This window comes from Procambarus clarkii, chromosome 83 (assembly GCF_040958095.1).
Source record: "Procambarus clarkii isolate CNS0578487 chromosome 83, FALCON_Pclarkii_2.0, whole genome shotgun sequence".
In the NCBI taxonomy this organism is placed as follows: Eukaryota; Metazoa; Arthropoda; class Malacostraca; order Decapoda; family Cambaridae; genus Procambarus; species Procambarus clarkii.
This window is the reverse complement of record NC_091232.1, coordinates 3,593,698-3,616,543: the sequence shown is the minus strand read 5'-3', so window position 1 is coordinate 3,616,543 and position 22,846 is coordinate 3,593,698. Positions and strand designations below refer to the sequence as shown.

At 42.3% G+C, this 22,846-nt stretch overlaps 1 protein-coding gene across 15 annotated transcripts in view; it reads left to right on the top strand.

Annotated features, from left to right (window-relative positions):
• LOC123768752 (uncharacterized) overlaps nt 1-22,846 on the top strand; it is a 45,529-nt gene that overhangs the window by 18,026 nt on the left and 4,657 nt on the right. For 4 of the 15 annotated variants that reach the window (XM_069316289.1, XM_045759516.2, XM_045759514.2 and 1 more), the window contains exons 2-8: nt 16,296-16,395; nt 16,864-16,973; nt 17,814-17,910; nt 18,630-18,784; nt 19,432-20,394; nt 20,679-21,026; nt 22,242-22,383. In XM_069316289.1, coding sequence (XP_069172390.1) covers nt 16,335-16,395; nt 16,864-16,973; nt 17,814-17,910; nt 18,630-18,784; nt 19,432-20,394; nt 20,679-21,026; nt 22,242-22,383 — 1,876 coding nt within the window. In that variant the 5' untranslated portion in view covers nt 16,296-16,334. Of the gene's footprint in view, nt 1-6,959; nt 7,089-16,295; nt 16,396-16,860; nt 16,974-17,813; nt 17,911-18,629; nt 18,785-19,431; nt 20,395-20,678; nt 21,027-22,241; nt 22,384-22,846 lie in introns of those variants that run through there. The other 11 variants (XM_069316287.1, XM_045759512.2, XM_045759510.2 and 8 more) reach the window with 6 other exon arrangements.

Below are 22,846 nucleotides of genomic sequence, written 5' to 3'. Positions count from 1 at the left end.
TTACTCAACCACTCTTAAGATCCAAGTTCGCGAGGCATGCCAGTTGTGATAAACTGATTTAAGGCAACCTTGGCACCCTAATTTTTTATTGTACAAGTTTTATTTTGATTCGGATTATTCCATAAGTGTTTTAAAACGTAAATATTACTAGGACTGGATACCAGGGCGAATCAGTTATGGGACAATTGACATTTGAATGTGTAAACATAAGAGGGAATAATGAAAGGGCGAATGATGGAAAATCGGACAAAAAGGAGGTAGGCATGAAGGGAGGAGGAGAAAAATGAGGAATGAAAGGGAAGCAAGGATGAGGCGTGACACACTGTTAGACAGCCACGTTGCACACGGAGCAAACGTGTCTGGAAGGTTATGGTCTTAGTAGTCATATGTTATCCTGGTGGCGCCTCGAGGACCAGGCTGCACGCACGCCTCCTCTGCTAGCATGCCTCTTATCATAATCATAACATACATCACGTTGGTTATCCGGCGTGTGGGTGTGCAGGCTCTAGTTAGAGGCGGAGGGGGGAGGTCAGGTAGAGTAAGTGCGGCAGACACATGATAAGGACACAGACGCAGAAGAACAATTGATAAAAGAAGTCAAGGAAGAGGTATAAACAGCCGTACGGAAGAACATAAATCTATGGGGAAACTGAGGCAGAGAGAATATTAATTAAGGCAAGTACAAGAGGAAGCCAAAGGGGGGGGGGGAGACTGACCGTGTAGCCAAGGGGGAACTGACTATAATATATAATATAATATGCAGGCGATGAGTCACAATAACGTGGCTGAAGTATGTTGACCAGACCACACACTAGAAGTTGAAGGGACGACGACGTTTCGGTCCGTCCTGGACCATTCTCAAGTCGATTGTCTTATAATCTTATAATATAATATATATACGTGTCTATCTCTCTCATTCGTTCCCCGTTGTAAGACAAATTCAGTTGGGAAAAGTTTCCTTTCATCTGAATCCTTTATTCATCAAACAGTAAATAGGTATTACAAGAGTTAGACAGCTATTGCGGGTGTATCCTGGGGCTGGTAATTCACCAGGTACTCCAGTATCTGGTGTTGAGGTGGCCTAGTAGATATGAAAGAAAAAAATAGCTTGGGAGTCATTGCATTAGAAACTGTTTGGTGGAAAGGTGGGGTCCAAGAGCTAAAAGCTCGATCCTGCAGGGACAAATGTTTGAATACGCAAGTCTCTCTGATTACACACACTGAAGTAATCAAAGGTCACCCGTCCTTCGCCCACTCTTCCCCTTTCTGCCCTCACAAGTATTCACTCAAGTTGTCAATGACGCGACATGTCCACACACGCGCACTCGACCTTTCCTGCACTTAGTCAGAGTTACACGTGTTCTTGGCGTGATGTTGATAAGATGCGGAAATTGCCCCACTGCACCTCGCAATAACGAAACACTCCCTTCTTTAATTTAATTTTGTTTAATTTTGCAACGAGGGGCGAGTTTATTGGGCAGCGCCACTCATCCTGTGAGTGGACATACCGCCATACCATCAATCCATCCCTCAGTGTGTTGTATAATAGTGTATTGGAGCAGAGTGACGGAAAGCGCACTTCACTCCTGATGTACCGTATTATGAAACCTTAGAGATATTTTTTATTATATATTCCTCGAGCAGTGTATTTATATTTGAAACGTCCGAGTTTTGCAGTTAGGATACTCTTATCTAATTATAGATTGGGGCATCCGAGGGTCCTGGGTCAACAACCAAAAGTTGGGTCATATAAGTGTTGGGAGTTAACGCGATACAAATCTCTTATTTGTTCATTATATTATTTTTTATAATACACTATGGACTCTGCCCCGAACATTTCGTCTCCACCGAACCCTTTGGGGCCGAACCCGACCGCCTATGAATTTCCCCTACACCCGCCCTTCACCCTGCATGGTTTAATGAGACTAGCCGCAAGGGTTTGGCCTCCTATGTTACAGATATACACACAGACACACACTCCTCTTTTAATAGATATATCACCCAGTCTCTTATTTATTTGGAACTATCTTCAGGCTCCCAACTTTATTTACATCTCTATTTTTCCAACCGGTCAGTTTGTTCATGGTTGGGGGTAGTGGGGGAGGTAGAATGTAATCATATATATCGCGTCTGGTGCTATAACGTAAATATTATTTACACTGTGATGAAAGAAACATTTAGATATAATCTTGTACAGTATGCTCGACGTATATTTGAAATATACTACGTATGTACGTTGTAAATAGACTTGGGAAGGTTCACTGTCAATGTGTAATGTAGTTATATGTTCTATCCATAATGGTTTCAAATTTATTATAATAACGTGACTAGTATATGTGGTTACATACATGCAGGGTACGTATCGTCGTGAGTCATGATTGTTCAACAGGTATATATATATGGTTGTGTATATATATTTGTTATAATTAATATTGGGGAATATCTGTATTCTGGCATTTTATTTAATATAAATTTGATAATAGAAACATATTTATGAGCAACATCATTTAATTCCGTACTAGGCTTCCATGGAAGCAGGACACTGATATGATTTTGTGTTGTATGAAATATTTTTATGTAAGTGCATATCTTTGTGTGGAATGATGCGTGTTATGGACATACAAGGAACATGATTAGTTTTTTTTTACTAATATGTTGCTAGCATACAAAATTTCGTCCGTCCTAAGGCTGTCAATAATGCCATAAGAAGTAGTATATTTACGATCCATTTATTATCAGTTCCTGGTAGTTATTTGAACGTATTATTAGTATAAAGTCTTACTCTTGTATTCTCCGCATAATAATGTCATGACAAGAATACCCCCCAATACAATTTACGAGTCAATTGTGGACCGTTGTGGCAGACTTGTAGCCTAATTTATGTATGATTGGTTTCTTTATTTTCATATTTGCATTTAGTGATTGCTTCTTGTATATATATATAATGAGCTTTTAATATGTATACGTTCATATATAAACGTATTCATATTTAATAACAGTTAAGGAAACAGTGTAGGGAATACAGAACTAATAACTAGCTTATTAGGTATTTACTCACACCAATCCCAGACTAACGTCATATCTTGATTGTGAGATCAATGTATTACATGAAATGTAACCTTTCCTGTAACCTTAACCTGTACCTTAACCTTTCCCTGTGAACAAAAACGACGCAACATATGGAAATTATGAAACATAAGTTTAACAAATATTGTTATATATATCCGAGCCCATGATAAATAATTTGTTTAGCGTAAAGGCCACGAAGTTCTAGGAAGTGATAGTTGTCCTTTTTGTAGTGTGTGGGTTGTAGCTCCGTTAGTACAGGGCGGATACTGACGGAGCGACGCGGTCTGCCCTAGTTGTTTCTTAAGGTCGTGGAGGTCTCCAATGACGCTGCAAGCCCTTTCATTCCTTGTCCCAACAATCGTCTAGTTTTGCAATATTATTGTTTAAGATCAACAAAGATATTGATAAATCTGGTCCTAATGTATGCAGCTAAATAAGAATTGGTAATAAACACAGACTTTTTATAACAAATGATATATACGACTTGTAATATAGGCACACTCAGAGAACACTGTATGAACATCAGAGGTCCGCGGTTGTTCAACACCCTCCCAGCGAGTATAAGAAATATTGCCGGAACAACCGTGGACATCTTTAACAGAAAACTAGATAGTTTTCTTCAAGGAGCGCCGGACCAACCGGGCTGTGGTGGGTATGTGGGCCTGCGGGCCGCTCCAAGCAAACAGCCTGGTGGACCAAACTCTCACAAGTCAAGCCTGGCTTCGGGCCGGGCTTGGGGAGAAGAACTCCCAGAACTTAATCCAGGTATAATCCAAGTAGTCTTATTATATGAACTCCCCCCCCCCCCCCTATTCCCCCAGGGGTCCAATAACTGACCTTTTCCAGATTGCAACGAACAACATTTCCTAAACTCCCGGTTACCCGTTTACTACTAGGTGAACAGAGGCATCAGGTTAAAGGAACGTGTCCAACCATTTCTGTCCCTGGATCGTACCCGATATCACTGATTGTGAGTCGAGAACGTAGACCACTGTACTACTACAACATAAATAGTTATATGTGGTGGTGTATATTAAAAAATTAGACTTATTGCTTTTTGTCCAAGCACTTCGACTGGTCGGTACAGCGATGGACTCGCTTCTTGCAGGTTGTCGTTCGATTGCCGATGGTTCAAGTGATGAGGCATCGTTCCTTCGCTCCGTCCAATCACAGCTCCTTGTTCTCGCCTTCCTTCTAAGTCGTATAAAACATGTGAATGTATATAGCTATAGCTATACAAGCTATAGAACTGTACTGGCTTAGCGTGTTCTCCTGATAACTACCTTAACCTACCTGCTGTTGGGTTTATCAAGAACTTGCTAAACATGTGACTGTATTGAACACCTGGGATATACCACACTTGGCGTGTCTTTAAAAAAAACTGGTGTGAAATTATTTAGTAACAGAGGAGCAACTGGTGACCTTCAACTTACTGCCAGGGGGCTCCGGGGAGCAGCACCCCCTGTTGCGAGGGGATCTCAGGACACTCCTTATTATTAACAACTTAATTGACAAGCATTATTTACAATTTTGCCTAATCTGAGGAATTCAGTTGGGTCTTATTAGAGTGAGGATAATGGTGGTATTCACTGTCACACAGGACAGAGGGTCATTCACAAGACAATAGATCTAAACTGTAGGCTGAAGCGCGCGCGCGCGCACACGCAATCATGTGTATGTGACATCACCACTAGGAAGTGATGTGGTGGAGGCTGACTCCATACACAGTTTCAAATGTAGATATGATAGATCCCAGTAGGCTCAGGAACCTGTACACCAGTTGATTGACAGTTGAGAGGCGGGACCAAAGAGCCAAAGCTCAACCCCCGCAAGCACAAATAGGTGAGTACAAATAGGTGAGTACACACACTCTAGAGAGCGCGCGCGTACTCTAAAGTAAGTCAGTGTCTGTCGTTGTTGTTTTAGATTTAACTAGTCAGAACGAAGTGTCCACGTAGCACGGGCTATAGTGAGCCCGTAATTGAGTTAGGTTATTCACGATATCCTTGTTACTGTGATATTTGGGTCAAAGTTTTATATGGAGTTGGGGTTTCCTCCTTTTTCCCCGTTTCTTTTTCGCTTCTGTTTTAGCCCACTGGTTTTAGTCTTGCTTTAATAGCATTATCTTGGTGGCGGATGTAGATGCAGAATCGCTGTGGATTTTGCATCTAATGCCACTGCTCTTGTTGGATGAATGTTGAGTTTGATGCGCAGGGCTTAAATTGCTTCACATTCCAGTAAGTAGTGTAATAGTGGCGCTTCTACATCTGTTCTACAGATATGACATTCTCTAACTATTGGGTTTATTACCTCCCAGAAGCACTTGTAACCAAGTCTGAGTTTGTGTATGGCTACTGCAATGTCTCTGGATATCTTTTTGTCAAGCTTGAAAGAGGAGTACCCAGTGGCTTGTTCGTACCATATCGCAGTGGATCTTCCTTACTTTGGCTCTGTAGCGACTTTTGACAGTTGGGAGTATTTTCTTCTTGATTTGCTCCTTAATCTGTGAGAAGCTTGGAGGTATTTGAACCTGTACAACAGGTAGAGCAGTGGCAGTTTTTGCTAGTGAGTCTGCCTTTTCATTACCATCTATGCCAATGTGATTTGGTATCCAATTTAGGGTGACTGACAGCCCTAGATTATATGCTTTTTTTCCTATATGTAGGATTTCTCTGACGAGTTGTATATTATCTCTGTGCTGGCTGGATAACAATGCCTGGAGCGAAGATTTAGAGTTGGTATGAATGATTACATCATGTAAATTATCTATTGCATAATTTATGGCCTCTTTCAGGGCATATATTTGACTGCAATGTTGAGCACCCACTATTCATGCTCCAGTAAGCTTCATGGTTGGTAGTGTAAACTGCTGCCCCAGCAGAACCTCTTTCTTGATCAAGTGATCCGTCTCTGAAGATGTGGTGGTTGTAGGTCTTGAGATGGTTTCCTTTTTTTTTTTTTTTGAGATATATACAAGAGTTGTTACATTCTTGTACAGCCACTAGTACGCGTAGCGTTTCGGGCAGGTCCCTGGAATACGATCCCCGCCGCGAAGAATCGTTTTTTCATCCAAGTACACATTTTACTGTTGCGTTAAACAGAGGCTACAGTTAAGGATTTGCGCCCAGTAAATCCTCCCCGGCCAGGATACGAACCCATGACAAAGCCCTCGCGGAACGCCAGGCGAGTGTCTTACCACTACACCACGGATTTGTTGTTCTATGACTGCTTTGAGCCTCTGCGGGTCACATGCTGATTTTCTAACTGGTAATCCTTCAATGATTATCTTTAAACTATTCTTCCCATGGAGGAGTCTGCCGAAAGTGTTGATACGGGCTCTTCTTTGTTTTTAATAATGGTTCGTTTTAAGTCCCGTCTTCTATTCGCGGGTCATCGGTTATGTTAGGTTCGGGTAATTTAGTACATAATTATAGTGACGTTGGGAACGCTAGAGAGGACGGGGTGTACATTTATCTCGTCAGAGTGATTCGAGAAGCTGTACCGAAATCAGAGCTTCGTAAATACTTACATATTGAAAAATTACTGTGTATATATCATTAAGTAATTGTATATATCATTAAGTAACCAGTCTCCGTGGTGTAGTGGTAAGACACTCGCCTGGCGTTCCGCGAGCACTTTGTCATGGGTTCGTATCCTGGCCGGGGAGGATTTACTGGGCGCAAATCCTTAACTGTAGCCTCTGTTTAACGCAACAGTAAAGTGTACTTGGTTGTAATAACGATTCTTCGCGGCAGGGATCGTATTCCAAGGACCTGCCCGAAACGCTACGCGTACTAGTGGCTGTACAAGAATGCAACAACTCTTGTATATATCTCAAAAAATTAACGCGAGTAAGTGGCAAGCCTGGAGCCGTCAGGTGGCGGGACAGAGGCGGGTGGAAAAGCCTTGTTGACAACCGGAAGGTTGGCAGGTGCTTCCCGGCTCACTGTTCTACTCTGACCAGCCGCACGCGCACCCCCCACTCCTGCAGTCTCCGCGGGTACTCCACGTCAGCGGTGGTGGGTGATGTACCTGTGTTGGGTGTACCTGTGGTGGGTGGTGTTGGGTGTAAATATTATATCTAATGGGTGTAATGTAAACATTAATAACAGTTAAGGAAGAAACATTTGGTCGCGAGTGATTTTGCTGGCAGAGTTTAGTTAATTCTCTCCCTCCACCCCTTGTGTGGGCGACACAGATACACACACGTGCATTAAATCACATGGCCCCCATGACTCTCCTCGGCCCTAGACTACGTTGTACTCGTGAGGTGGGCGCGAGTTATACGCTTGGGCCATACCCAAAATTACAACACGAGCAGCCACCGCGGACGGATTTTAAATTTTGCCCCGAGGGGCGAGTTTATTGGGCAGCGCCACTCATCTTGTGAGTGAACATACCGCCATAGCAGAATGTACAACACTCCCCAATAGGAAGAAAACCCGCTGGGATGTTCATCCTGTCACTTGTACCCAGACACAGCTGGGACTTGCTTAACTGTCTCAAGTGAACAGCTCCTCAAACAAGAAGATTAACATTTATCAACCCTTAAAAGCTTACGTTATCTTGCGGGTGCAAAATGGGGAAATCTTTTAAGAACAGTATCAATATTTGACAAATAGTGTTTTCCTAACTCAAACAATGTGGGGTTTATTATTCTACAGTTATTCCTAATGTCTCTCAGGTGTTCACATTCACGTAGATAGTGGTCAAGGCGGTGTCCGTCACTCTCACCACAGATTCTGCAACTTCGCTGATCAACTGTTGTTTCCATTCCAAATCTCCATGGATATTTGTATCCAAGACGGATTCTCGCTATTACAGATTCTCTCACTCGTCGTCCTCCTCTTCGGCCATACTGATTGGGATTGCCAGCTGCAACCATGTTGTACCATCGTACAGATTCACTGGTTTGTGCTTCTATCCTCCTTTCCTCAGTTACCTTGTCACGGTGATGTTGCCTGATAATACCTCTAATTTGTAGTTGAGTCTTGGGTATGAAGTATTCAATATGGTCTCCTTCAGCGCCTTCAGCAGCCAGCACATCTGCTCGTTCATTCCCACATATTCCAACATGGGAGGGATGTTTCCCCTCGCCTCTCCCGCGACGGAGAGGCGAGGGGGGAACCAGTTTCCCAGAACCACTGCCCAGTTCAAGAACCTTCCCTCAACAAGCCAGACACAGAAGTCATCCGTATGGACCGGAAGACCACAAATGCCTCAATAAGACCCTTTATCATTAGGACCGATAACACCCACTCAGAATATCCTTATCCAGGTTATTATCGCATATGCGGACAAAGTAGGACAAGAAGATCACAGATTGTTTTCCCTCAGTTTCCTCAGTGAACGAGCTACTGATAGCAAACTGCATTGCATCAGTTCAAATGCCAGCGACAAAAGAGACATCCTTAGCTACCCAGACCGACGACGGCTCGCCCAGCGGACACCCAGACGGACACTCGACGGACGACTTATTATTATTAACATCTTTATTGACAAAATTAATTACAATTTTGCCTAATCTGAGGATTTTGATAGTCTTATTAAATTGAGGTTAATGCTAGTATTCACTGTCACGCAGGACAGAGGGTCATACATAAGACAATAGGTCTAAACTGTAGGCTGAAGCACATATATATCATGGTTACAATCAATGTTTTAATGTGTGGATATGTGAAAACAACTTTCTATTGTGCACTGCCACACAAGGGCAGGGATGGGTTCATAAGTGATACAGCTTAGAAGTAATATAAATAAAAATTGTTCTTCATTCTTTAAAATGGACAAGCAAATTTTGGGTAAATTGTTAGGATGTCGTCCAGAACACCTGAGTCAATAAAATAGTTACACAGTTGGTGGTACAATAGGCCAGGAGGTCTAAAGTCCTTTACGGTTTCACATTCATCAATATAGTGTTCTAGTGAATGCATTAAAGGTTTATCACAGAGTTTACAATCTGAATATTCTGGTAGTGGCTCAGCCTCACTAACCTGCCAGATGTGTCTATAGCCAAGGCGAATTCGCGCAATGACTACATCACATTGCCTGGTCCGATTACTGTGCTGACCATACAAATACCTATTATTACAGAACTTGTCATAACTTTTAATACTGCAGCTTTCAGCTCTCTGTGCATTTCTTATTTCTTCTAAATCTGAATTAATTTCTTTAATTTGTATGTTTCTAATAACTGCATTAGATAGTCCAAAGTCATAATCAATGTTTTCTTTCCTGCAAGCCTCATTGGCCAATTGATCTACAAAGTCATGTTTTTCAACTCCAACATGGGATGGGATCCACACAAATTTTATACAAGAATTATTATCATTGGCAAAAATTGCATTCCATTTAATATTACAAGCTACTTCCGACATACATTGTGATGGGTTATTTAAGGACTGCAGAGCACTTTTAGAGTCACAGAAAATAACTCCACCACCATTGAGCTTAAGGTATTCAGTGGCTAGATAAATACCCAATAGCTCGGTCTGTGTCGTGCTTGTCCAGTTGTTCAATCTCTGTGTACTAGTCATGATCATTTCATTCCCTTTATACACTGCACATGCACAACCTGTTCTACCAGTGCCTAACTGCACAGAGCCATCAGTAAAGGCATAGGATTCAGTCGGTTTGAGAATTTGAAGATGACTGTCAATAGCTTCTAATGTTATACATCTCAAAATGTCAGTGTTATACATTTGTTTTACACTGATGGGAGTATAATGCAGAGAGACCTCCACATCTTTCCAAGGGGGAATATAGTGAACAGTTTTATCAGGGTTAAGAGACACATTCAGTTTCTGAAGATTATAGGCACAACAACTGAGCCACACACTGTAGGGAGCTTTTTGCGGCGGATTGAGGGAACAGTCAGAATTGTTTAGAATGGATCTCAATTTAATTTGAATAGAGCTGGGGGGACCATTATTTTTCAAAGTTTTGGCGCAAAACATAGTACTAAGTAGAACTATTCTTTCGTAAATGGAAGGTAAGTTTAGTTCCTTTCTCATGTTAACAATTCTGACAGTTCTAGGACAACCCAGGATGATGCGCATGGCATCATTCTGTACTACATCTAGGCCTTGTAATTGTTTAGGAGAAAAATTAAGAAGATGCAAGGCATAATAATCAACAACAGATCGTATAAAGGCAATATAAAAACTACGAGCATATTTTATGTTAATGCCAAATCCTTTGCCAACAAGAGTTCTGAGAGGTTTAAGACGCTCAACAAGTTTTTTACGCAGGTTGCTGACGAGATTTGTATCATTAACCTCGACTCCAAGATATTTATAAGACTCACAAGTCTCCACGGGCACTCCATTAATAGTATAGTTAGTCAATTTTTTATGTTCAATATATTTACAAGCTATCTACAAGGACTGGACCGAGAAGGCTAACATCTGAGTGACAGCAGTCAGGAATCACTGGTCTCGGTGTGGTTGCTGGAACATTAATGGAACTCTTGGTGACACTGTAAAAACACAAATGACACAGTAGACTTAACAATGGCATCTGATTTATGACACAAAATTAAGTTGAAAAAACTAATACATTATACATATATAATGGTAATAATAGGACACAAAGGGAAGAAATACTGGGAAGTGAATTTTGCCCCCCAAAAATGCCTTTAATTATAAATTCTGCGGATATCTACACCTAGATCGTCCAGAGCACTATACAACTCTGGCTCTGACAGATGAAACTGCATGTGACAAACTTTCATCTTGAGATGAAAACTCGTTGACATCTAGCCAATGGACATGTGGTGAGTGTACGGTTGAAACGAAAGCTCTAGATCTAAGATTATAGGTGCTAGTATGAGGGTGGCTGTACATAAAGTGCTCTGTCAACCACAGTAGGTGGTGTCCCAATAGAAGAATCTGTCTGGGTAAGTTTATTGTCATCTTGTCATAACTGGGTAAGGTATTGTCATCGTAGTTCACACGCCCATGTGGTGGTGCCAGTGTAGTTCACACGCCCCTGTGGTGGTGCCAGTGTAGTTCACACGCCCATGTGGTGGTGCCAGTGTAGTTCACACGCCCCTGTGGTGGTGCCAGTGTAGTTCCCTCCCCCCCCCGTGGTGGTGCCCACTGGTTGTCCTGGTACCCACACAGCGAGGACACCGCCGCTGGTATTTAAGTGAACCAGTCATTACACTCTGGCCGCCCTTGTCAACCTGCTCACGAAGATAGCGATCACGGGAACACTTCATTCTCTAGCAGGCCAAAACACACTTGACCGTCATTATCTTAATTTTTTTACGTTTTTTGTTTTATATCCGGTTACAGGGCTTTCCTTGCCAAGACATTCATTGCACTTATTGTGGGTATATGAGGAATTTTATGTTAGCAGGTTCATGATTCTTAAGCCAACAACCAGTTTGGTCTTGGCAACTACTTTTTGTTAAGAATTCAACAGCTTTCATCTCGCTTTGTTTTAATTATATTTAAAAAAAAAGAACGTAAGTTTTGTTCTTTTAAGTTGAGCATGTTGAGCAGGAGCCGGTCGGCCGAGCGGACAGCACGGTTGACTTGTGATCCTGTGGTCCTGGGTTCGATCCCAGGCGCCGGCGAGAAACAATGGGCAGAGTTTCTTTCACCCTATGCCCCTGTTACCTAGCAGTAAAATAGGTACCTGGGTGTTAGCTGTCACGGGCTGCTTCCTGGGGGTGGAGGCCTGGTCGAGGACCGGCCCGCGGGGACACTAAAAGCCCCGAAATCATCTCAAGATAACCTCAAGATGTTGTGTGGTGTTGGGTGGCGGGGTGATGTGCTCCGTGTTCCCGCCACTTGTCACGCACTGACGGGCACGAAGGAAAATTTCCGATTGTCTCGAGTGGCATTTCACAAGATGCAATAAATCTTGCCTAGGCTCTTGTACTCCTTGGTAAAACTTCTGCTCGGCTTGGACTCATTTATAAGTCTTTTGGGAATTTGCATTACCTGTTGAACTAGATCTTACCACATCTAAACTGTCAGCAAAATTATTCACACGCCGTTCGTCACTAAGTGATGGAGTGCGAAAAGATACGTACCCAGTATTACAGACAACTCTATTATAATTACGAGAAATGTGTAAATATTTAATTCAGAAGGAGTTACTATTATAAGCTTTAGCCAAATATCCCAAGTTTGCTAACTGTAGGTAGTTAATGTGGGCGAGTGTAACCTTTCTGCCTCCGCCCACTGGATGCGGGGGAAGGGGGGGGGGGGGTGTGTGGGTGGGATGTGCGTGCTAAGCAAATGAAATTATGAAACTTGCTCACCACATGCAAGTTGCTTAGTTTAGAGACTTTACCTGTCGTCGTTCTCAAGTCCCGTGGAAATAATATACATTGAATTGTGCATTTAGCTTTAGACTGTAACTTGTAACCTGGTAAATGAATTTTGGGGGTTCAGGTCCTGACCCTATTATGTGCCTCTGTAACCTTTTCCCACTACCGCTCACGGGATGGGTATCGGGTGCATAATAAATGAGCTAAACTGAACTCTGACGCGACTCTCAATATAGGCTATGTTGAGGGGTTCCCATGTGTTGGCTGGTGGCGGCCCCCCACATAGCACGATAATACAGCCTATCAACACCCCCCCCCCCCAAGCTTCCGCAGACAAATCAATGAATGTTAGCGGGGAATGAATCGCGTTTTTTTCTAGTGTCAGTGATAGAGCAGGTGTGTGAGACTAATCAACCATAATCTGTTTATCAGGTGTGAGATTCGGAGCATACTTGGACCTTGCTTGAAGACATCGCGGCAGGGCGTGTGAATGGCTTCGTCAACGCTTGGTATAGGGAAATACAAATAGTTTCAATGTGCACTTTGATACGTGTGAGGGAGTCGGCTACCCGCATGGTATTGCCGGGCGTGAATTACTGGTACATTCTTGAATCCTTATACATGCTGTGTTTTTTGTGTCTAAGGGAGGAACCCTGTCCCTTGTACCCGGACGTAGATAGAACTCGTCTAGTCTCAAGTGAGCGGATGATAACCTTGCAGGTGCATAGTGAGTGAACCATTTTTGTTGTTTTAAACTCGGAACCAGTTTCTGAAACGTTTGAGACTGGTTTGGCCCGGTCCTTAGTCTGTGGATTCTTATCTCATAGGAATTCTTGCTATTCGAATTTTCTTCGCTGATATCTTTTCTATCGTTTGGCACCAATAACATCGCCATTACGGCACCAGAGGCGTTACACAGTAATCAGCCGATAAATAAACCCTTCCCTGTAGACCAAGTTAGTGTAGTCAACTCACAACCCGGGACCAAGTGGTCCAGGGCTAGTGTCCTGGGCCACGCTACACCAGATGCCATTGGTCATCTAGCAATAAAGAGATAATTATTAGGAAGGAGACGTGTAGGTAGCATCCTGGAATGGCCAGTAGGAGACGTGTAGGTAGCATCCTGGAATGACCAGTAGGAGACGTGTAGGTAGCATCCTGGAATGACCAGTAGGAGACGTGTAGGTAGCATCCTGGAATGGCCAGTAGGAGACGTGTAGGTAGCATCCTGGAATGGCCAGTAGGAGACGTGTAGGTAGCATCCTGGAATGACCAGTAGGAGACTTGACTCTCTCTCTCTCTGGAAGTGGTAGCAATACTTTTATAATCCAACATACTTGCTATTTATTTAATCCTTAACATTAGAAATATCTTTCTTGCTAAGTGAAGAGCATTGAAGTTAATATTTTGTAAAGGTGATAAATAGACGGAAGGGATAAATAGATGAAATATACAAAATATATAGGAAAACGATAGTTTAGCGACAATTGTAGACAAGTGGACTACTGCAAAAATCGTAATTTGAAAGGATATTTTATAAAGATATTTAAATAGGCTATATAAAAGTAAAGACTTTAGTGTAAATTGACCTTGCATCACATAAGCTATGGTTCTACTGCAGTATTTCTTGGTCAGTAAGCCTACTGCAATACTCCTTGTACACATACATTATGGTTGATACCTGATCAACCAGGCTGTGACTCATACGTCAGGCTGCGAGCAGCCGCGTCCAACAGCCTGGTTGATTAGTCCAGCAACCAGGAGGCCTGGTCGACGACCGGGCCGCGGGGACGCTAAGCCCCGGAAGCACCTCAAGGTAACCACAACCCGCTAAACACACACCGAAACTACGACGTTGGTACAACGTTCGAACAAGTTTTAACACCTCCTAACCAGTTATAACAACCAATATAGCAAGTTGTAACAACGTTCTAATACGTCATAAACACGTTAAGCCAAGATGTAACAACTTTATTACAAGTTGTAACAAGCGGAAAATAGAGACAGTTTCGATTTGTGTTTCCAGGGAAGGTATGGTGGACGAGGTAAACAGTCTTGTGGGTACCGGAGGCAGTATAGTTAATAACACCTCCGCACCACAACGTAAAATAATATCACTTAAAACTTCAATCTTGAAGCAAAGTAGAGGCACCATTGTTGCCGCCGAAGCCGGCTAGTTTATTGTGCACCCCATACTCATCCTGTGAGCGGTAGCGCAAAAAGCATTACAGAGGGCACAAAAGGTCTTTATCAGACCTCATCTTAGATTATTACATAAACAGTTTCATCTATCCTTCACACCTTATAGTTACAATGTCAGCTAGTTACAGAGAAAGTGCTATTTCAAGATCTATATATTTACAGTAAGTCGTCATACATTAATGGTAGGTCTTATCGCTAATACATAATAGTTTGACCAATGGGGATATTACAGAGTCATAGGGGAGCTTCTGTTTATTATTAGTCCTCACAATACACTACTTGTTTCTGAATCTCATATGTCGTTCATCTACTGGAAGTGAAATGTGGATACAGTGCAAGGATTTCAGGTAATTTATCCATGGTAATAAGATAGCTTGCCATATCATACAGAGTGAGCTTCGATTTATCTCTAAATGGCTCAATTTTACTACAATCCAAAATAGTGTTGTGTGTGTCCCTGTCTTTGTCCACACACTTTACTTCATCTAGATCCCTATACAAGCCGAACTGCCAGAGATACTTGTAGCCAAGTCTTGTGCGAGCTGTGACAACATCTGTTAGTCTACTGACTTTGTTACTTGCCCCATACACATGTTTTACTTCACACATTTCATCGTGATGAACAATGGACCTGCTAGTTCCAGTTTGCACAGTCCTACTTTCTTCATCCAGGAGTTCTCGTCTAATGACACTTTTAAGGGACCTATTTGATAACTCAAGATTCCGTTCAATACTGTCTTTATTTACTGCAGCCTTAGCAAGGGCGTAAACTTTGTCATGTTCCTGCAGGCCAATCCAGCGAAGTCTTTTCCTGACTGGGGGAAACCTTCCCTCCAAGACCTGGGCGAGTCCTCCACCCGCTCACCCCCTGGGCAAAGCTAGACAAACGAAGTAACAATGACTCTACGTTGATAGCGTTAATCTTACTGACTACACGTTACTTGAGCATGGTTTACCTGCTGGGATGAGTAACGAGGCGCAAATTAATTACTCTAAAATACACTCCTTAACGGTTTTGAAGGTGTGAGGGGCGCCACAGGGAGGGAGCCATTCTAAAGTTAATTGTAAAATCGTTCTTTGACGAGCAGGAGCTATTTGCCTAAATATTACATAAGGTGTGGTCAGGGAAGGGTAGGTGATAAATGAAGGATAATGAGAGGGAGAGAGATATAATGTGAGGGAAATAATAGTGATGAGAAGACAAGAGCAAAAACAGATTGAAGGAATTTTTGTTATATAAAAAATGTGCCAATCACTATTGTACAATTAACTATTCTGTGCATTTTTGCTCCTCGCAAATGGTTGAATGATAGGTAGAATTAGAATGTAATTTTACATTGTTTCCATTATTTCTTAAGTGTCAAGAGATAACACTAGATGATGGTAATATTTATTGCATCGTACACATTATGGTAATAATTATCTAGATGGCTCTCAAAACCGGTTATATCAAAATTTTTAAGAAGATATACAAATGCTTGTATCCAACTCTTTAACTAAGACTGCCCACTACAAGTTGGAGTCATCTTTTGTCCACAAATGAATATGGCTTAGTGTAGATTTTGTGGTTATCCAGTTTTTGGATACATTGTGACACTGAAGCCTTACTGCCACTCTCCCACAAGATCTCTCTCGCTTCTTTCAGATCGGTGTTCAATCTCTGACCGTACAAGATGCATTAATACAGATGCATTATTTTAACGCAAATATAATTCATATAGTTTTTTTCATAATTTGCTAGTGACACTGGGCGGGGTGAAGGCAGCAGGTGGCGAGGACAATGATGGCATCACTTCTGGCTCTTCTCCCCCTCATGATCAGCACGGCAGCCTTCGCCACAGGTACCTGAAATTGAAATAAGTTTATTGAGGTAAAATACACACAAAGGGATGAGGTAGCTCAAGCTATTCTCACCCCGTTAAAAGGCACACCTCGTCCTATATTCCTGCCCTACAACACTTTCACACACGCCTCAAACACCACACGCTAGAAATAAACAAAATATTAACGTAAGGATATTGAACATTAAATGGAATCGAGGAGCAGAATAGAAGCCAACACAATTGTCTCAAGCGTAGATATTGCAAGGAATAGGTGGCTCGGTTGTTGCTTCATAAGATAACCGACAGCCAGTAAGGAGAGGCTCGGGAACTAGTGTTAGTGTAAACGCATTCGACTTAAACAGATAAACTTGCATGAAATGCTCGACAACACAATGCTTGATATCTTAAATTGTTGGAATATTTACTAACGTGCCTGCTGTTTAGAGTTGCCTTAGCGGGGCTTAATATTACCCCCCCCCCCAGCAGTAGACGTGGGGGGCCAGGCGGTGGTGGGGGTCTTCCTGCAGGAGGACGGACGAGCCACCAGTCACACCTACGTTGAAAGTGGCCCCGACGCACTCCCCAGGCTTACAAAGGTACTTACTGCCACAACTCCATAACCTTACACACAGCGCTCACCCGGCCCAGTCTGACTATTGCCAGGTGCACTACCACCTCCCGCCCGACCACCACCACCACCACACCCAGTGCACCACCTCGCACCTGACCACCACCACCACAACACCAGGTGCACCTCGTGTCATATTCCTTCATATTCTATATCCTACTACATGCACTTATAAGCAACAGGTGTCATCGCTATCGACCACTCCTTTGTTCCCGGTAATAATGTCTTATTATTCCCGCCATCATGCTTTCTATCATTTATTTTTAATGTTAAATCGTAGACAACAAAAAAAGAGCAGCTTTAATTAATGGGAGCGTGTTAGTGGGCGAGTAGTGCTTAAGAATTATTTGTCAGAAGAATTTGATGGCGTGTGCATGGGGGAGGGAAAAAAAGTTAAGAATTAAACTCGACTATCCTACTCTTTTTCCGCATATACTCACTTTAATTCTTCTTCCCAATCTTCAACCCGTCATCCAAGGCTGACAGTGCTGACAGCAGCCCTCCAACATTATTAGAGGAACGTGAGCCACACTTGCATTACCTTCACACTCTACAGTATATGAAACTGTTTCATAGAGATGATTTTCCATAATTCATTGCACTGCTATTGATCGAATGTATAGGTAATATATTAATAACTTTCTCGCAAGATAAAACTCTACAGGACAAAGCTGAAAATGCTGATTTCAATGCTGAAATCATATCTAGCTAGGTACGCTAGGTATGAGAAGGTCAAATTAGATACTTCAATGTAAGAGTATGAACCTAATAGATATTGAAATAAGCTTACAAAATATTTTCGTGTCAGTTCAGCCTGTGTGTGCGGTTCCACCAGCTGAATGGGGGCCAGCCAGCCACCATCTTTAGCTACACCAACGGCACGGCCTTCGAGGAGCTCAAACTGGGTAGGTGTAGCAGCTCTTGTTGAGTTCGAACTTTTTAACCCTTGAGTCAGTGTAATAATTTCACTTGACAGAAAACCTTTACTTAAGTTTATCGCAGCCCGTTCTCTAAGCAAAGACCCAAAGTCCATGCCATGCACCCGCCAAACTCACGTTTATAAATGAAAAACGGTTTACACACGACTAGCAACTGACTACATTCAACACTTCCTGAACAAGGGCTTCACTGACTACTTTTGTTCGGACTTCAACGCTGTAACTGCTTCACCTGCGTACAACAAATAATCGCCAACAGAAGCTAAAAATCTAACCTAACTAGTGCCTAAATGTGTACAATATGGTAATATAAAATAATGTAAATTTATATTTGAGAAAACTCCTGTTTTGAATGAACAGCATGTTAAAATTTATGAGTGCGTCTTTGGGGTCGACCGCTGGATAGAATGGTCTTGGTTTGAGGATGGGTTGTTTATCGAGATTCCCCTTAGTCAAATTATTGACCTTCCCCAGGATACAATCCCACAACAGTTGCGAACAATTAATTTTTTCCCAAAACTCTAGCAGCTTATTTTCCCTAGCAGGATGTGTGCAATATTTTGTAAATCGACAAATAACAAATATCCTCACATTTTGCAACAACATTATTAGTTTAACAACGAAACTGTTCATGTATCATGCAATATATAATCTTATGATTATATTTGGTGTGTGTGTGCATGCAGCCGTGCAGTGGCCGAGCGGGGAGGTGTTGGTGATGTGCTGCAACTATCACATCCACCAGTACATCAAGGTGGCCGTCCGCCTCTTCACCTGGCACCACCTGTGTGTCGCCGCCAACCTCCCCAACGACACCCTCCACCTTGCCTTTGACAACACGGTACCAATTATATTGTTGTTTCCATCTCGTTAAATCTTGGTCTTAACCGTCTGGACACTAGTCGACTGAAAAAAAACCGATATGTCAATATGTCCCAAGTGTAATTTTTTTTTACCTAATGTTAAAAATGGTTTGTTCATTGATCAGACCGGAGTGAAATGTCCAGGCAAAATCCGCCCTCGTGTCAATCTCTCTCAAAAAGCTCTATCCCCCACAAATCAGGCCGGTTACAATCATAGTGATAGGAGATCGCCAATATATAAATATATGTATATATTTTTTTTGCTGGTGGGGCTGATGTTCATAATGATCGTGAATATAATTTTGATAGCTAAACTACAATCTGAAATCTAGGTGGTAAAAATAAAGGGCGTGGGAAATTAATTTAGTTTTCCAGGTAAAAAAAAAAATTAGTTAAGGAAGTAGGGCGTAAGTGACAGCTAGATAAAAATAAAATAGCTATTTGCAGTATAATGTTCGGGTTGTGTGTTTTGTGCATTATTTAGGTATTTAAGACATTTAACTTTTTGTGTAGGTAACGGGACAAACTTATTTTGATCACTCATCATTTGTATAATGGACTACAAAAAGCTCATTAAGCTGCCAATAATGATGAGTCACTAGTACTGTCGTATATATTATTGCAGACTTACCGACTGAGAGCCAAGCGAGCAGAATCGGAAACGGCACCAGGGTCTGCCGGGGTGAGACCCAATGGCCGCTTCGTCTTGGGACAGAATATCAACCTGAACGCAGAGTGGGACCTGACACAGTCCTTCCATGGCTACCTAGCAGATTTTAGGCTGTATGACATAGACCTCCCACTAGATGCCATGGAGAACTTTACCACTTGCCGGGCTGACCTCAGTAGTGTTGGACTGCGCTATAGCTTCAGTAAGAACATGTCTTTGCTGCAGATAAACGGTGAGAGTCAGATGGTGACGCTCAGACTTTCCGAGTTATGTCGCAAAACTGACAGGTACTTGATACTTTTACCAGAGAGACAGATATTCAGTGAAGCGCTCGTCTCTTGCAAAAATTTTGCCGGCAGCCTTGCTGTTCCCAGAGACTCTGAGGAAAACAAGTGGGTCTTTGACGAATTTATAAAATTCAATGATCAATGCATACAAGGGTGGGCGAGTCTCTACTGGCTGGGGTTGAAAAGCAACCTCAGCGAGAAGACTTGGGTGCTTATAGAGGACGACACGCCGCTCAAATGGGGCAGCTGGTTGGAGGCCTGGAGCACACCGTCAGAGCAGTACCCATGTGCCACTGGCGCTGCCATAAACTTTCCATACCGGTGGTACTGTGCTGATTGCAAGACCCTCACCTGCCCATTATGCACCTTTACTACGCCTCCCACACTAAGACTTCGGGGCCTCTGCAGAGAATCCAAGTTTGATCGTACCTACACACTCCACGGATATCAGAACGGTCGACCGGTTTTCGAAGGCTATTTCTTCAGTCGAATAGTATGGGGTAACAACACTTGGGTGCTGGAGAGCCGGCGGGAGGAAGATGTGGAAGCCAGAATGGTGGAGAAGCGCCCCAAGGGCTACCCAGTAGGCTTGGCCTCCTGGGAGACCCAGGGTGATAGCTGCGGACGACAGGTACTGTAATGACCACCCTTGCTATCTGCTTATCAATACATAGTGCTTTGTCGTATAAAATTAGATTTCTGACAAATAACATGTAATATTAGGCGATGTTATTAGTTACCGAAGATGAAAGCGGTATATAAAACCAAAATTTTATCACTTTTTTGGTTACACCATTGAAAAATAATTATGCATGAATTAAATAGTATTGGAAACAAAATATTACAATTTAAATTGTTATTGGGTTATGACTTTTATTACAGATGTGGTATTAGCAAATAAATTATTCTTCCTAGGTAGAGTACCTGTTAACTGCATGTGGTGAGGGGGACTTTACCTGCGTTGACGGCTCGTGTGTCAAGATAGCTCGCCGGTGTGACCAAGTGACCGACTGTAGCGACAGCAGCGACGAGCTCAACTGTGAGGTGTTGCAGGTACCACACGGCTACTCCCAAGACCTGCCACCACCCACACTCCATCAGCAGCCCCTCCAGCTCGTCTTGCATCTGGAGGTGACTTCGGTGCGGGTGTTTGACCTAGTTGCCTTCACTGTGCAGCTGGATGTCCTGCAAAGCGTCACATGGCATGACGCCAGGCTCACCTACGCCAACCTTCTACCAGGAGACTTCAACAACCGGGCCAAGGTAATGGTGTGTTATCGTGACTGGGCAACTTGTGATCTCAGAAGGAAACTAAATTTGAGTGAGTGAGTGCTCACTCATTCACTCATTTAATTAATTAATCTAATTACCATGTTTTGCAAATCATTGCCTACTTGGTTTAGGTAACTAACACGGTTGAGGAAAGAGCTTTAGAAGCTCTGGAGAGAGAGATTCAGAAGTTTTGAATAGTGAAAACTGAAAAACTACAAGAAATCCTGCAAAAGTATAGGGCATGTCTGGTCAGTAAAATGTTGAGGAAAAATTTATAGGCACAGGGGGATAATCAGAAGTGAACAAAAATGAAACAGATTAAGCTTTATTCTCCATCCTGCTGTGACAGTGGGCGAGCAAAATAGCTTCCCATGTGTTTGCCATGCATGGAGAATTGTGCATTCCCTTATGTTCTTTTATTTGGTTGAACCTACCCAGCGGCCCCTTGGAAGGAATGGGCAAAACATTTCCTTGGTGCGAGGATAGGGGGTAATATGAAGGGCACAATGTGGTCCTTCTGAAACAATTGGCTCATGCAGTTAGCTCCCCCTAGTTAAACATTGGATCAAGTGGGATTCCAGGAATGGTATCCTTATTGCTCAATGGGAAGACTCTGCAGACCCTTCAATGGCCCCTGAGTCAGACTGTGAAGGAACATTGGGCTTCATAGCTCTGCCTATGGTGGGCCCTGGCCCACCATAGTGTATTCACACAGTCACATTTATTTACTAGGCTTTTGGCATTTGTGTAGAAGCAATTTAAACTCCTGACTTGTTCTTAGGGGGCTCAAATGATTCTGTAATTTCTCATCAAAAACGGTTTCATTTATTCCTTAATAACAAATTCAATTCTGCCTATAACTCAAGACAGAGCTTGTTAAAGTTTGCAGAGTGAGACTGTCAGTGAATGGGTAGCCACTCAGAACTTATTAGAAACATCTGTTTGCTAGCTTATACAATTCAACTGGAAAAGATCCTCAGAAATAGTGGGGGGGGGGGACCTTTGACAAGCCACCAATTTCCTGTCACCAAAGATAATGTGGCCTCCCCCTCCCCAGCCATCTCTGGGTAAATTCAGGTAAATGATAAATTAACTTCCACTTCATTATCTGACAAATATTGCTAAGATTTAAATTTGTCTAAAAGCAAATAGAATAATTTAGCAAAATAATATAAATTTCCTTCTAATATATTTACACTTCTGCAGGTATCTGACCTAATCTGGCTACCCACAATTATGATTAAGGATGCAGCTCGAAGCCCCACAGACGTCGTCATGAGGAGGCAAATTCTTCGTATTAATCGGGAATCCTCGCCTATCACTGACGACGACACCAGACCTAGGGAAGGTGCAGCTATGAACATGTTTATATGACTTAGGATGTGGTATCCCTGATCTTTGTGTTTTAGTAGTAGCAACAGAGACAGTCAATTCCCATCTGGGCAGTGGTTAGTTGCCTTGGGAACCTTCTCTTATTGAGGCTAACCTATAGTATAGTTGGTAGAGCATCTGCCTCTGACATCCACAGAGTGGTATTCAGTTTATATGTATATGTATTTGAGCAGCTTTGTAAACTGTATAATCGCTAAAATTTATATAAATTATATAACTAACTTAACAATTATCTTTTAATCATTTGCCAAAGATACGTATGTTAGTTATACATATCCATTTTTTTAATTAATAAAATTAATAATTCTTATGTTGCTCTGCTGAAGAGGGCAATCTTTGACATTATAATAATTGTTAACTGTCTATTGTTTGTCATCAAACCATAACTAAACAGAGGTAGACAATGACCTGATGCATAA